The sequence below is a fragment of the Lithobates pipiens genome, unplaced genomic scaffold (assembly GCF_037356315.1).
Source record: "Lithobates pipiens isolate NorthernLeopardFrog02 unplaced genomic scaffold, aLitPip1_a1.2 Scaffold_27, whole genome shotgun sequence".
NCBI classification, from domain to species: Eukaryota; Metazoa; Chordata; class Amphibia; order Anura; family Ranidae; genus Lithobates; species Lithobates pipiens.
This window is the reverse complement of record NW_027507788.1, coordinates 83,643,600-83,658,905: the sequence shown is the minus strand read 5'-3', so window position 1 is coordinate 83,658,905 and position 15,306 is coordinate 83,643,600. Positions and strand designations below refer to the sequence as shown.

The window sequence follows — 15,306 nt, the reverse complement described above, 5'->3', positions numbered from 1 at the left end:
AATTTTTTTTTTGAAATATCACATCCCTTCAAGACTGCCTATGCTGATGCTGAGTGACTGCCCTGTTATGTTGATTGTCTATCCTCTTCCTCCTCCGCTGATATGTTGGAAGAACATTTCTGATTCTGGGTGATGCCATCAGCCCAATTTTTCTGCCCCTGTTTAACAGGGGCGTTTAAGTACAATTTTTGATGCAATGCTTTGCAGCAGGGCTAATTCCTGCAATAAAAATAGAGTATATGGGAGAGGTTGCAGTTTAGTGGCACCAGCGCCTAAGGCCCAATTTTTCTGCCCCTGTTTAACAGGGGCGTTTAAGTACAATTTTTGATGCAATGCTTTGCAGCAGGGCTAATTCCTGCAATAAAAATAGAGTATATGGGAGAGGTTGCAGTTTAGTGGCACCAGCACCAGTGCCTAAGGCCCAATTTTTCTGCCCCTGTTTAACAGGGGCGTTTAAGTACAATTTTTGATGCAATGCTTTGCAGCAGGGCTAATTCCTGCAATAAAACTAGAGTATATGGGAGAGGTTGCAGTGTGGTGGCACCAGCACCAGTGCATAAGGCCCAATTTTTCTGCCCCTGTTTAACAGGGGCGTTTAAGTACAATTTTTGATGCAATGCTTTGCAGCAGGGCTAATTCCTGCAATAAAACTAGAGTATATGGGAGAGGTTGCAGTGTCGTGGCACCAGCACAAGTGCCTAAGGCCCAATTTTTCTGCCCCTGTTTAACAGGGACATGTAATTACAATTCTTGATATAATATTTCGCAGGAGGGCCCGTTCCTGTGCCCACCCAGAGTAACTGTGAGGACTTTTAGTGTTGTGGCACCAGCACCACAACCACCAAAGGTCAATTTTTCTACCACTGTTCAACAATGGCATGTAATTACAATTCTTGATATAATCAATCACAGCAGGGCGCTCCAGCGCCCAGCAAGAGTCACTTTGAGGGCTTACAATGTTGTGGCAAAACCAACACCTTGTTCTGCCATTTCTGCAGAGCATATAGGGCAGGCCCCTACTTTCAAACATCCAACTTACAAACATCTCCTACTTGCAAACAGAAGGAGACAACAGCAAGTGAGATGAAAAAAGATGTACGACAAAACAAATTATACAGGGGTGATAACCCTTCCCTATGTTTTCCAAAAAGCTTAAAAATAGTTTTTTTGACTGGAGCTACACTTTAAAAATGTACCAGTTGAAAATTACAAACAGATTCAACTTAACACAACAAACCTACACAGTCCCTGTCTTGTTTGCACCACCTGTATACTGCTGTTCTGAGTATATAGGGCCTGGGGGCCACACGCATTTCCTTTTTTTAATATGGGTACAGGGTTCCCCTTGATATGCGTACAAGACCCAAAGGGGCTGGTAATGGGCAGGGAGGGCTACCCATGTGATTTTTCTCAATGGTTTTCAACCATATTGCAGGAACCAGATATAACATTAAAACCGCAAGCAGTTTTCAATGATGTTATTTCCGTTAAATGTCATTTTGTGCAGGGACTGTTCTAAACACGTGGCACTTCACAGGCATACTACAGACACCCCCCAGGCACCATATTTAAATGAATATTTCACTTTTCTTTCACTTTAATCATCATTAAAATCAGTGCTCCCGCCAAAACGGCCATTTTTAAAAACATTTTAGGCATTGACCCATGTCCCCTGGGGCAGGAGCCAGGTCCCCAAACCCTTTTTAGGTCAGTATCTTGCATGTTAGCCGTTAAAATTAACACTTTTCATTTTGAACGTTCGAGTCCCATAGACTTCAATGGGGTTCTAACGTTCGTACGAATTTGGGGTCCGTTCGAAAGTTCTGGTGCGAACCGAACCGGGGGGTGTTCGGCTCATCCCTAGTTAGGTACATAATTGAGTTGGGGCAATAAGTTATCTGAACTACCCTAGTCATGGTTGCTACAGGCAGTGTAGACACATCTCATTTCATACTGCTTTTATAAATAGAAAAAGCATGGTTTTTGTTTGTTATGCAACTCTTTATAGTTTTCCAATCTTGGGTAAGCAAAAAAGTTAGGACACTTCAGCTGAATGTATTCAAGACTTTACAGAGCACAAAGTCCAACAAACAGAAAGCACAATGTATGTGTCATATTTACACATACACACATATCTAATATATCTATGTCTATATACAGTATACAGAGTTACATAGTTAGTCAGAAACACACACAAGCCGATATGGGTCAGAAAAAAATAAATAAATACATAGAAAAATTCCATATAAACAATTATATATATATTGTATTACCAAAAGTATTGGGACAACTGTCTTTACATCAGTGTTTCTCAAATCCAGTCCTCAGGCCCCCCCAACAGGTCATGTTTTCAGGATTTCCCTCAGATGAAACGGCTGTGGTAATTGCTAAGGCAGTGAAACTGATCAAATCACCTGTGAAAAATAATGGAAAACCTGAAAACATGACCTGCTGGGGGGGCCTGAGGACTGGATTTGAGAAACACTGCTTTACATGAACTTTAATGACATCCCAGTCTTAGTATGTAGGTTTCAATATTGAATTGGCCCACCCTTTGCAGCTATAACAACTCTTCCAGGAAGGCCATCCACAAGGTTTAGGAGTGTGTCTATGGGAATGTTTGCATAGGTCAGAGAACAATCCGCAGAAGAACTAGCATATCTATCAACAGCCAGCAGAATTGCGGATTAACAATCGCAAATTCGCCAACGCTAATGCGCACACAAGAAGAACAGCAAAGAAGTTACATTCTCCAGTGCATGTGCCAAACCGCACGCAATATGCAAGAGGCTCTAGCCACCCAGTAGTCTATTTAAAGCCTGCAGCAGCAACTATTAACTTCTGAATGATCTTCAGCTTCCCTGTGTATTCCTGAGTTCTTGTTCCTGCTATCACTGGATTCCGTGTTACCGACCCAGCTTGCCTTTGACCAGTCTTATCTATCCTGGCTTTGACACTTGGCTTGTTTCATAGTTAGTAAGGTTGAATAAAGACACCAGTCCATCCAGTTCAACCTGCGTGAGTGTCTACAATTGTCCCTATCCCTGTACATTGCACACTCACATCTGTCCCTACCCTCAAGGAGCCCACAATCCAAGTTCCTCATTCATATACTAGGGCCAATTTTGGACAGAAGCCAATTAACCTACCTGCATGTCTTTGGATTGTGGGAAGAAACCGGAGTACCCAGAGGAAACCCACGCAGGCACAGGGAGAACATGCAAACTCCAGGCAGGTGGTGTTATGGTTGGGATTTGAACCAGCGACCCTTCTTACTGCTAGGCGAGAGTGCTAACCACTACACCACTGTGTGCTTGTTCCTGTGCCTCCGCTTCTGCCTGCTGATCCGTGTATGACACCAGCTTACCACTGGCTGATCCTCTGTGTATGACTTCTGGCCTGGCTCCTGACTCTGCTCCTGTCTCTCCCTGCTGCCAAGTATCATTTGGTACCCCCGAAGGATTCCTGCTCAGCAGTCCACCCTGCTTGTCAGCCAATTTCCAGCGGACATCTCTTCATCACTTCAGCCTGTCACAGCTGGAAACCCCTGCTTCTTTGCGTATAGCACTCCCTGTACCACCTTCAGGGGGCGCTCTGCACTTAGCCGTAAGGGAATCCCTCTCAGCACTTTGGCCTCTGACAAGGTACGTGACAGTATCATCCAGCCAGATGTTGGAGGCCGTCAGAGGTGGTTACCCATACAAGGCTCTGTGCCAGCAAGTTGCAGCCTTTACCCAAGCAGTGACGAGCCTACAGGAGCGGTATTTTCAGTTGGAGGGTTGCCTACAGAACTGGACAATGTCCTCTGCTACAGAAACTCCTAATCCACCTGATGCAGTTGCTACATACACACCATGGTAGTTCCACCCCCCAAACCAAGTGTATCCACTCCAGAATGCTTCTCAGGTGACCGAAGAAAGTTCTGAGAATTCAAGAATACCTGCTTACTTTACCTGGCCCTTTAATCAAGAACTTTTTCTTTAGAGACTGTTAACCTCCCTGGCGGTACGATTATTTCAGATTTTAGGTGCTGAAAACGGTACCATTATTTTGCATGGAAATTTGGCGTTTTATATTGTAGGCCTGTAATTCTTAACTCACTTAAATCTGTCCAAACAAGAGTATAGTAGACATCCCGGGTATGATAAAGTTTGAAACAGGAAATCATAAATTATAATATAATAAATAAATATAAATAATTATAAAAAATAATAATATAATAATAATAAAAAATATTCAGTAATGTAATCAAATAAAAAACACTGAAAGTTGCTCAGTTGCAGAATTGTCACTGTCATTAATTTTAGTGTTTGATGATGAATTTCCCCACGAATCACTATCGCTCAGTTCTGCAAGTGATTCTAATTTATTATCCCTGTTTTCTAGCTGGTCTAAAATTACTTTTGATGTAAACGGACATTTTTTGGTTGCTATGGACAGTCTCCAGTTTCCATGCAAAAATAATAGTATTTATAATATAAAACTGCATGCAGGACACTGCACAAACCACTAGGGACAACAGAGATGTGTAATTATTTGATACAGTACTGTAAGCTGTAAGATTACAGTATACTGTATTTATACTGTATTCAAAGTTTGATTCTAGCCTCCATCAACACCAAAAAGAAAAGCACCTCATCCCAATTAGAATATTTTAGATAATGAAGAAGCCAAAGGAGAAAGGGGATTTTTCCGGCACTTAATTATTTGAAGTATTTTAAGTAGAACAGCAGAGAGAGAACAATACATAAGAAATGTAAAAGCAATTATTTTATTGTCATATATTAAAATTAACACATGGCATGTGTTAAGTAAATATCTACTTGTACAAAAATAACATGTAGTGACTACATGTTGTTTACTTTTTAATATTGGTGCCGAACTCCGTCCCTGTGCGTCGCAAATCTCACAGGGAATGGAGCCCTGCACTGTGACAGATCGAGCGAGACATGGCGGCTCGCAGATCAGAGCGGGGAGAAATCGCAGGATCCAGGGGACAAGGTAAGTAAACCTCTACATGGATCCTGCAATGCGATCCTGAGTCTTGCTCGGGTTACCGCTTTCGGTACTGAAATCTCACCCCAAGCCAGACTTGAGAATACCGCCAGAGAGGCTACAGTGGGATTCATCATTTCTCTGCTGTCCAATGAACCTCAGTCTTGGGCCCATCAGCTGCTAGAAAAATAGAATCCCACTATTAACTCGGTGGATTTGTTCTTTGAAGCCATGGCCAAATTGCCACTGCTGAAGCTGTCCTTCATGCCTTGCAGCCCTTTAGAAGACTATACAGTGGACTTTTGTAATTGGGCTGCAGACACAGGGGGGGATGAGGCTGCTCTCAAATATCAATACTGACTTGGCCTTTCTGAAGCTCTCAAAGATGAGCTAGCAAGTATGGATGCCCCAACCACATTAGAAGGGCTCATTCGGTTAGCCATCCAACTTGATAAACACCTGCGGGATCGACGGTCAGAACATGCGCAATCAGTGGCGGCTGGTGAAGTTTTTGGATGGGGGGCGCTAGACCCCACCCATCATGACCCCGCCCATCATTTTGGCCCCTCCCACTTCTCATAAACCACGCCCCTTATGTAATCTGAAAAAAAAATTGGCGTGGGTTCCCCCCTCTGAGAGCATACCAGGCCCTTAGGTCTGGTATGGATTCCAAGGGGAACCACCTACGCCGAAAAAATGGCGTGGGGGTCCCCCCCAGACCCTTATCCGAGCACGCTACCCGGCCGGCCAGGAAAGGGGGTGGGGACGAGCGGGCGCCCCCCCCTCCTGAGCTGTACCAGGCCGCGTGCCCTCAACATGGGGGGTGCCTTGGGGGAGGGGGGGCGGGCGGCCCCCCCACCCCAAAGCACCTTGTCCCCATGCTGATGAGGACAAGGGCCTCTTCCCGACAACCCTGGCCGTTGGTTGTCGGGGTCTGCGGGCGGGGGGCTTATCGGAATCCGGGAACCCCCTTTAATAAGGGGGCCCCGGATACTGGCCCCCCACCCTATGTGAATGAGTATGGGGTACAATGTACCCCTACCCATTCACCTGTGAAAAAAAGTACAAAAAAACACAACACAGGGTTAAAATATTTTATTGCACAGCTCCGGGGGTCTTCCGTCTTCAGGGGTCTTCTTGCCGGACTCCTCCCCTATCTTCTTGTAGCTCTTTTGCTAGCGGAGGAGCCCGGCTTTCTTCCTCGCCGCCGGCCTCTTCTTCTGACTTCGGGGGTCTTGTCCCCCTCTTCGGTTCTTCTGCCGGGCCACCGCCTGTAAAAGAGCTATAAGAAGGCGCGGTGGCCCGGCAGAAGAACCGAAGAGGGGGACAAGACCCCCCCGGTCTTCTGTCGCCGCCGCCGCCGCCCGTTCTTCTTCTTCTCCAGGAGATGTTGACTCGACGATCTCTCCGGCCGGAATGCCAGGGACGTGCTGCGCTTCCACTTATATAGGGACAATGGGGCGGTGTCACATAAGTTGATGTCACATGGGTTGGTCACATGGGTTGATGTCCCCTCCCCAAGGCACCCCCCCATGTTGAGGGCACGCGGCCTGGTACGGCTCAGGAGGGGGGGCGCCCGCTTGTCCCCACCCCCTTTCCTGGCCGGCCGGGTAGCGTGCTCGGATAAGGGTCTGGTGTGGATCTGGGGGGGACCCCCACGCCGTTTTTTCGGCGTAGGGGGTTCCCCTTGGAATCCATACCAGACCTAAGGGCCTGGTATGCTCTCGGAGGGGGAACCCACGTAAAAAAAAATTTCAGAAATTTGGCGTGGAGTTCCCCCTTCAGAGCTCATTCTCTGATTGGCCACGGCAAAAGTCGCCTGGCCTGGGGAAACCTTTCTGGCTGTGAAAGCTTTTTTTCCATTCATTCAGCTAAATGCATGAACATTCTCAACAAAGTAGAAACTAGAAAGCCTTTATGCGGTGACTCACCTCCTGCCTCACTGTCTTGCAGCTCCGCTCGGGCTGAGGAACGGAGCTGCCGACGTCACTTCCGGGTTTCGTGAAGCAGCCGAAAGCCGGAAGTGACCTGCCTGTCTAAGATTGACAATGCTCCCGCCCGTAGAATCACAGTGATTTTACGCGCAGAAGCTAGTCGGCGTTCTGCGGTGCGCCGCAAGGCGGGTTTTTAACCCGCAAATGAAGTGCCATTGATGCAATCTTGTGATTGCATCGACGTGGCGCTTCTCATAGTGCACTGTGACCGGCGCCACAGTACACTATGTTAAATTGTTAAATGACATTTTTTTTTTAAATGTCTTAAAGGGCCCGTTTTTGTTTTTTTTTTACTTTTTTTTTACTTTTTTTTTTTTTTTTACTTTTTTTTTTACACCTAGGGAGAGGGGGGGGCGGCGCCCGGGCGCCCCCTATGGGTGGGCCGCCACTGTGCGCAATCCTTTCCGGCCTTCATGGATGCTGCCTAAGGTTCCAGCTGCTCCTGCCCCTTCCATTCCAGTCACTTCTGAAAGAGGGCCTATGCAAATTGACGTTGTTCACTCTGCCCTAACCTCTACATTACAGTTGGCAAGAGGGGAGGTCAAACTTCCAGCAATAGTCGATTCCAGGGCTTGCAGTTGCTTTATGGACATTACTCTTGCAAGAGACTTTCAGATTCCCTTACGGGATAAGAGAAATAAACTTGAAGTTCATTTGGGTGAGGGTCCACACCTCGGTCTGGGCCTGTTATTCAAGAGACTTTACCTTTTCTTACCTTAACTGACTTGAGCCATCAATAATTCCTTTGCTTTGATGTTCTTTGCTCACCAATAATTCCTATAATTTTGGGAATCCCCTGGCTCCAGGCACACAACCCACAGACTGGAACACAGGGAATATCTCCTTCAAGTCAACCTACTGCCTTCCGCATTGCATAGTGCAACCAGTTTCCAATTCCAGCCAAGATGTCCCTCTAGTTTAACATGACTTCCTAGACGTTTTCGATAAAAAGAAAGCCGACACATTACCACCCCATCATCCTTACGATTGTCCAATCGAGTTGTTGCCTGGTGCGGAGATTCCTTTTGGACGAATATTTCCACTTTCAGAGACTGAGCTTGAGACCTTATGTCAATACATTGACGAGAACCCAGAAAAGGGGTTCATCCATCCATCATCTTCCCCAGTTGGTGCCAGGATCTTCTTTGGGGAGAAAAAAAAGACCATGCCCTCAGGCCCTGTGTGGACTACAGAGAACTAAACAAAATCACCATCAAAAACCGTTATCCTCTCGCTCTAAACTAGACTTATGAGGAGCCTACAACCTTGTACGCATTCGGGAGGGAGATGAATGGAAGACCTCCTTTAGAACTTGCTTTGGGCATTTTGATTATCTTGTTCTGCCTTTTGGACTGTGTTAATCCCTGGCTACCTTCCAGAATTTTATGAACATCTTCAGGGAGTTCCTGGATAACTTCTTTATCATATACTTGGATGATATCCTTATTTTCTCTGCCACCTTGGAGATGCATAGAAGCCACGTCGAGAAGGTACTATGCATACTGAGAGAATACGGGCTCTATGCAAAAGCAGAGAAGTGTGAATTTGAAAAAACATCCATACTATTCTTGGGCCTAATTATTTCAACATCTGGGGTAGCCATGGACCCTCAGAAGGGATCCGCTATTCTGGAGTGGTCAGCCCCTCCTGACAAGAAAGTCATCCAAAGGTTTGTGGGCTTTGCTAACTTTTATCGAAAATTCATCAAAGTCTTTTCTAGCATTATTGCCCCAATTACTCAATAGACTCAACAGCATACCCATTCCAGTGGTCCCAGGAGGCCCAAGTGGCTTTTGATACGCTAAAGGCTTTGTTCACCTCAGCTCCCATTCTGCAGCATCCAGATCCAGCTTTGCCCTATGTCATGGAGTTCGATGCATCAGAAGTCACCACAGGGGCTGTCCTGACTCAACGACAAGGTCCTAACGCATTATGCATTCAGCAGCTTTTTTCTCCCAAAAGTGAGCCAGCTGGAAAGAAATGATGATGTGGGGGATCGGGAACAGCTGACAATAAAAGCTGTAGTTGAAGAATAGTGGTATCTACTAGAAAGCGCTGCTCACCCATCATGATATTCACAGATTATAAAAACATAAGAGCATCTCAGATCCATGAGAAGCCAGGTGGGCCTTGATCTTCTCGAGATTTAACTTTCATCTCACTTATCGCCCAGGGTCCAAGAATGGGACCTAGATGCTCTCTCACACATGTTCACAGAAACCCTGGAGACTAACGCCCCCAGCACCATCTTGTCCACTCAGAATTTTCTTCTGAATCAGCCTGATCTAAGATCAACTCTCAAATAAGCCTCTGCTCAATGCTTTGAATCTGAGGGTTCTGCACTCAGAAGACAGGAAGGACTCCTGTGGCACAAGGACAAGATTTTTGTTCTCAAGGAAGCCAGACTTCAGGTCCTCAAGATCTTTCTTGAACATCAGCTTGTTGGACATTTCGGAGTCCATAAGACTTCTGAGCTGATTCAGCGCTCCTAACGGTGGCCTAACCTGAGGCAAGATTGCAAGGACTTTGTAGGTTCCTTTACAACCTGTGCCCGAAATAAAGGAAGCTGCCAAAAGCTTGGGGTATGCTAAGACCATTACCTGTCCCAGACCCCCCTTGAAAGATGTTATCCATGGAATTTATAGTGGAGTTACGCCCCTCCAAAGGTTTTTCCACTATCCTGCTGGTGGTCAATCAGCACATAAAAAATGTAAAACAAAGAAAAAAAATACTGTGCTATCCAAACAAAGCAGCTAACACGCTAAACATGGATATTTTAGCTCAAACTGTTAAAAAATTGTATATAAAGTGTAGCGCTAAATAATTATACGTAAATCTGTGCACACATTGAACTTGTGACAAAAAGAATTGCAATTGATTTCTATTTTCTAATACTTCAAAACAGTGCACTCCAATATTACTGTATATTGGAGTTTATTTAAATATATGTGACAATAAAATAATCAAATACGTGAAAGAAAGAAATATTCTGGAAAATTAAACACAAAAAACAAGATCCATTTGTGAAAAATAAAGTCCCAAATGTAAGATGAGGATTTTGAAGAAATAATCCAAAAATAATTCTGTTGGAATATTACCCAAGTGCCGATACCACCACCTTAGCAGATGTAGGCTTACCAGACGGTGTTGACCCAAGTGAACATATATTCAAAGGGTCGTACGTGATTATCACTCTGGTTGTAGAGAACATGCTTCAGATTCTAAATGGACCAATCTCACTATGAAACTTGCTTTCCTTCAACTCCTAGATGTGTTTGTTCTTTACCACTTAAAATAGATCTCCGACACCAGTATGTGGACTTCGGTTGGTTGGGTTATGTCAATACTATCCCCAATATGGATTCCCCAATTTTTCAAAGTTAGATTGGTCCATTTAGAATCTGAAGCATGTTCTCTACAACCAGAGTATATATATATATATATTCCTCCTCACTGTCCATAAAATATTTTTGTCCTGTTTTGTAAATATCACAGTGACATATTATTTATTTGGTTATCTGTAAGGATTGTAGCAGTTTTTGCAGGGGGTCAAACACATAAGGTATTTAATATTAAGATCTACCATCATAGTATCATATGTCAATTGGAGGTTTTACCACTTCGCATTAACACAGTGTTAACTACACGTTTAATACACTTTGCACAATACAGGGGGTCTAACACACTTTCAGCACATTACATAGTTCATTACATAGTCCGGTGTCCTTTTCTATATCTGTCATTCACATTGTTCCACCAATTATTATTATTTTTTTTTTTGATTCTGCCTCCTGCTAATGAGTTTTTCTAGCAGAGGGTCAAACACACTTGTTGTTTGAAAGACCACGGGATTCACCATAATTGCACTACATGTAAATTGGAGGCGCCACAACTTTATACCTAGTCAACAACACACTACGATACACCTCTGACTTTTGAATACATAATAAATTGATCTTTTTAAAACAATCAGTTCTCTCACTTTTATTTTCTTTTCTTTTAAAATTGCATTTGGCGGAAGTTTAGCAATTCAATATCCCCTCCTTTTTCCTTGCTGTAACTTCACACACCAGACAGAGGGTGTAACCCAGCAGTACTTGAATTTTATTTTTATTATAAATTTTTTTCAATTTCTTCAGAAAATTTTCCATTTCTTCTATCCAAAATAGGATCCTGTCAATGGATTTTGTTACAGCTTTAAGTTTCCATCACCCGATCTCTATTTATTTACCATTAAGTGTATCACCCAGTTTATATTAATATCCAATACCTTTACAAACTAGAGCTTTAGCGCCACATCTACATCTTCCCATTCATTCATTAAAACATTCCTTAAAAGATGGACCGAGGAAAGGTTCCATTGAATAGGTAAAGAATTCCAGATTGTTGATAGTGACATTTTATGGGGCTTTGGGTGGTAAGACTTGGAAATAAAAGAGCAATTCTGAAATAAAATGGGCCAAATACTGAGATCAAATTGCAGTGTCCCAATTTTTTTGAATAGCATACTGTGTACTTCTTGATTTTATGCAATTCTCTGCATTTATTATGTATTTAAATATGAATATATATTTAAATATTATATGATATATATTTAAATATTATATATATATATATATATATATATATATATATATATATATATATATATATATATATATATATATATATATATATATATATATATATATAAACATTTTTTTAAACAATATGAACCTACCACACAGATTACATATCACTTAAATCTAATGGTAAATGTTTCACCCATTCATCAATTATTTATGTAAAATGTATTCTAACATTGATTTATTGTAAATTTATTTAAATTAGTTTGTAATGTGTGTATGACAAGTTTAAAACAGCAGGTCCTTAACCAGACAGGTACCAGTGGCTCTTAAGCAATTGTCTGGGGATATAAAAGGACAAACTAATACTGAATAATGATAATAATAATAATAATTATAATAAATATTTTATTTATTTATTTATTTATTTTTACAAAAAGTCAACCAAGTAATGTGGGCAGATGGCAGTGTCATATGACTAAGTCCTCATTCACATTGGCAATATACATAAAAATAAATAGAGGACATTTCTAAATGCATATAAATACACAGTTATTATTCAAACAGTATTTGCCTGCATTTAGATGCAGCCAATTTAGCTGCATTGAGAGAAAATAGAGTTCTGTATTTGCATGATCAAATAAAATGCATGCGAATAAAGCCTTGTTACACATGCTTTGATTTTCGGACAACAGAAGGTCTGATTTTTGTGGCATGTTAGTCTCATGTCGAAAGTGAAGAGGTTACTAGCAATACGAGAATTTTCATTTGACAGAATACAACATCAGAAGTGACGTAACGCGTTGAATACTTTTGTATGTATTCTTTTGTTTCTGAGCATGCGTAGTCTTGCTCTTATGATTTTTTTGTACGAAAACCATACTAATGAAACCAAAATCAGACGTTGAGTTCACATCCGACAAAATCATTATAGTTTGCACATCCAGCTTTTGTCTGATGAAAAAGTGAAATCGGCTGTTGAAAGCACCGTACTAACGTTAAGATTTGCGGACGGTTGGTCGTCATCACACAATTGATTTCCGAAAATCAAAGTGTGTGTACGAGGCCTAAGGCTAAATCTACTTTAAAGCAAGAACATCTAAATGCAGGAAAAAATATCTGGGAGGCATAAAAAGTTATTCCTACTTCCCAAATAACTTCTGTTGTATTAAATAAAGCTAAATGCAGAAATTCCAGTGTGAATATAGCCTAAGGCTTTGTATACACGGTACTAAAATCAGAAGAGAAAAGTCTGAAGACGAGCTGTCTGCGGATTTTTGGATCGTTAGTACGGTGCATTCGACAGACGATTTGACTTTTACATCAGACAAAAGCTGGATGTGCAGGCTATAAAATTTTTGTCTGATGTGAACTCAACATCTGATTTTCGGATGGTCAGTACAGAAATCGTCACACAAAAGTCGAAAGTACAAACACGCATGCTTGGAATCAAGGAACGACTGGGAAAAGTTTGGTCTTGTAAACTACCATTCGTAATCTAGAATTAACATTCGTGAAGTGGCAATTGATGAAATGTCAAATTTCTCAACTTCTTTAATGGGATAATAATGAAGCTGCTTTGCATGTAGTTATGCCAAACATATTTTAAAAAGCATTTGTTTTGTATGATCTGAAAATCGTGAATCAATGCTCACCAAACTTCTACTAACATGAAATTAGCAGAAGGGGCCCAAAGGGTGATACTTGAGAAATTAATTTCCTCTTCATACTCTCATAGTACGTCACTACGTGTGTGTCTGTCAAACGACAATTTGCGGATAGTTGGTATACTAAACAAAATCCTGCACACACCCTTTCGACAAAAATTTGACGCTCGGTCATCCAACAATAAAACCGTGTATACAAGGCTTTAGGCTACTTTCACACAGAGGCACTTTACAGATGCTACAGCGCTAAAAATAGCACCTGCATAGCGCCTGTAAAGAGCCTTTTCTGTCTCTCCAGTGTGAAAGCCCGAGTGCTTTCCCACTCGAGCGGTGTGCTTGCAGGATGGTAAAAAAAGTCCTGCAAGCAGCATCTAAAGATAGTGCCCCTTTACTGCAGAGTGTGAAAGTAGCCTAAGAGTGGGAATAGAGAGTACTACATAAGCAAATGCACTCACCTGCAATACCAGGCTGCCACTTCATGTCTCTTCTGTGTGTGTGTGACTTCAACTATGCAACCCGTTTTCTTCACTCCAGTCAGCCAGAACAGCAGGAAAGCACCTGCTCCATAATTACCTACTAGTATAAGGTAGAGGAGTGTGAATACATCTGTGACAGGTAAGCTGAACATTGAGAGATTGTGTCATTCGAGGTGTGGCAACCTGTTTACCTGCTTCTCTCTATAATCCAAATCACAGACTCAAGAGCAAACAAATTGTCTTTGGACATCCATCATGTTAGATACACATGAGATGTGATTGAATTCAAGATAATAAAAATTATGCAGCACAGAAAACCTAAAGGCTTAAAAGGCACTTAGGAAATCATCCTCATTACAGGGCTAAGATCGTGTAATTTGGAGGGTGGTCGGATGGGTAGGTAGAAGCTAATCCTTTTCAGGATTGGGGATGAGCTCAGGGGTGTTTGGATCCTATTCTGAACCCACCTGAGCGGTCCTGCTAGGAAGCCCTGTGCTGGGTCAATCATCTGAGGCCAAGAAATTGCCCACTAAAGATACAGACACACAGATACAAGGCGCTCAGGGCCGGCACATCACGGATCTTGTGGACAGATTACTGGGAGAGGCTGGGGAAGACTCAGCTGTCATGGTGCACGTTGGCACCAATGATAAAGTCAGAGGCAGATGGAGTGTCCTAAAGAACGATTTCAGGGACTTGGGAGCTAAATTGATGAAAAAGACCTCCAAGGTAGTATGCTCAGGAATACCACAGGTACATTGAGCTATACCAGAAAGGCAGAGGGCGATTAAGGAAGTAAACAAGTGGCTGAAGAGCTGGTGTAGTAAGGAGGGGTTTGGGTTCTTGGAGGACTGGGCCAACTTCTCAGTCTTTAACCAATACTATAGAAGGCAGTCCATGAGGAGCACCTTAATGAGGAGTGTGCAGATCAGCTGGGAATGAAGATGGCCTAAAAAAGTAAGAGGGTTTTTAAATTAGGCAACTGGGGGGAGGGTCCAGAGGTAGAGATAGTCAGCATGGAACATATTCCAGAGGGTAGTATTAGCATTAGTGATAAGTTGACTAAAGCATATAAACCCAAGATAAGTATAGTAGCAAGTCCTAGTTGCAATCTCGGAACACCCAATAAGAGGATAACATGTGACCGGTCTAAACTGCGTGGCATGTTCACCAATGCCAGGAGCCTGGTGGACAAGATAGGTGAACTAGAGATACTGTTGTACGAGGAGGATTTGGATTTTGTGGGAATTTCAGAGACCTGGTTCAACAGCTCTCATGATTGGCTGGCAACCATTAAAGGGCATACCCTTTACTGCAAGGATAGAGAGGGTAAAAAAAGGGGGAGGGGTATGCCTATATATCTAGAATAATGTACAAGTGAATGTGAGAGATGACATCACTAAGGGAGCTAGGGAGGAGGTGGAATCCTTATGCGTAGAGCTCCAAAGGGGTATAGTTAAAGGGAAAATAATACTGGGAGTATGCTATAGGCCCCCTAACCTGAAGGAGAAAGGAGACAGTTCTTCTATAACATAATGGGGGATTTTAATTATCCAGACATAGACTGGGCAGAGGGAAGCAAACATTTATCTAAGGCTTGCCAGTTCCT

At 42.7% G+C, this 15,306-nt stretch overlaps 1 protein-coding gene across 1 annotated transcript in view; it reads right to left on the bottom strand.

The window, feature by feature from the left end:
- LOC143933946 (galactoside alpha-(1,2)-fucosyltransferase 2-like) overlaps window positions 1-13,835 on the bottom strand; it is a 76,655-nt gene extending 62,820 nt beyond the window's left edge. The window contains exon 1 of the mRNA XM_077457141.1: window positions 13,677-13,835. Within this exon, the coding sequence (XP_077313267.1) occupies window positions 13,677-13,701 (25 nt within the window). The 5' untranslated portion in view covers window positions 13,702-13,835. The remainder of the gene's footprint in view (window positions 1-13,676) is intronic.
- Between the last annotated feature and the right edge of the window lie 1,471 nt (window positions 13,836-15,306).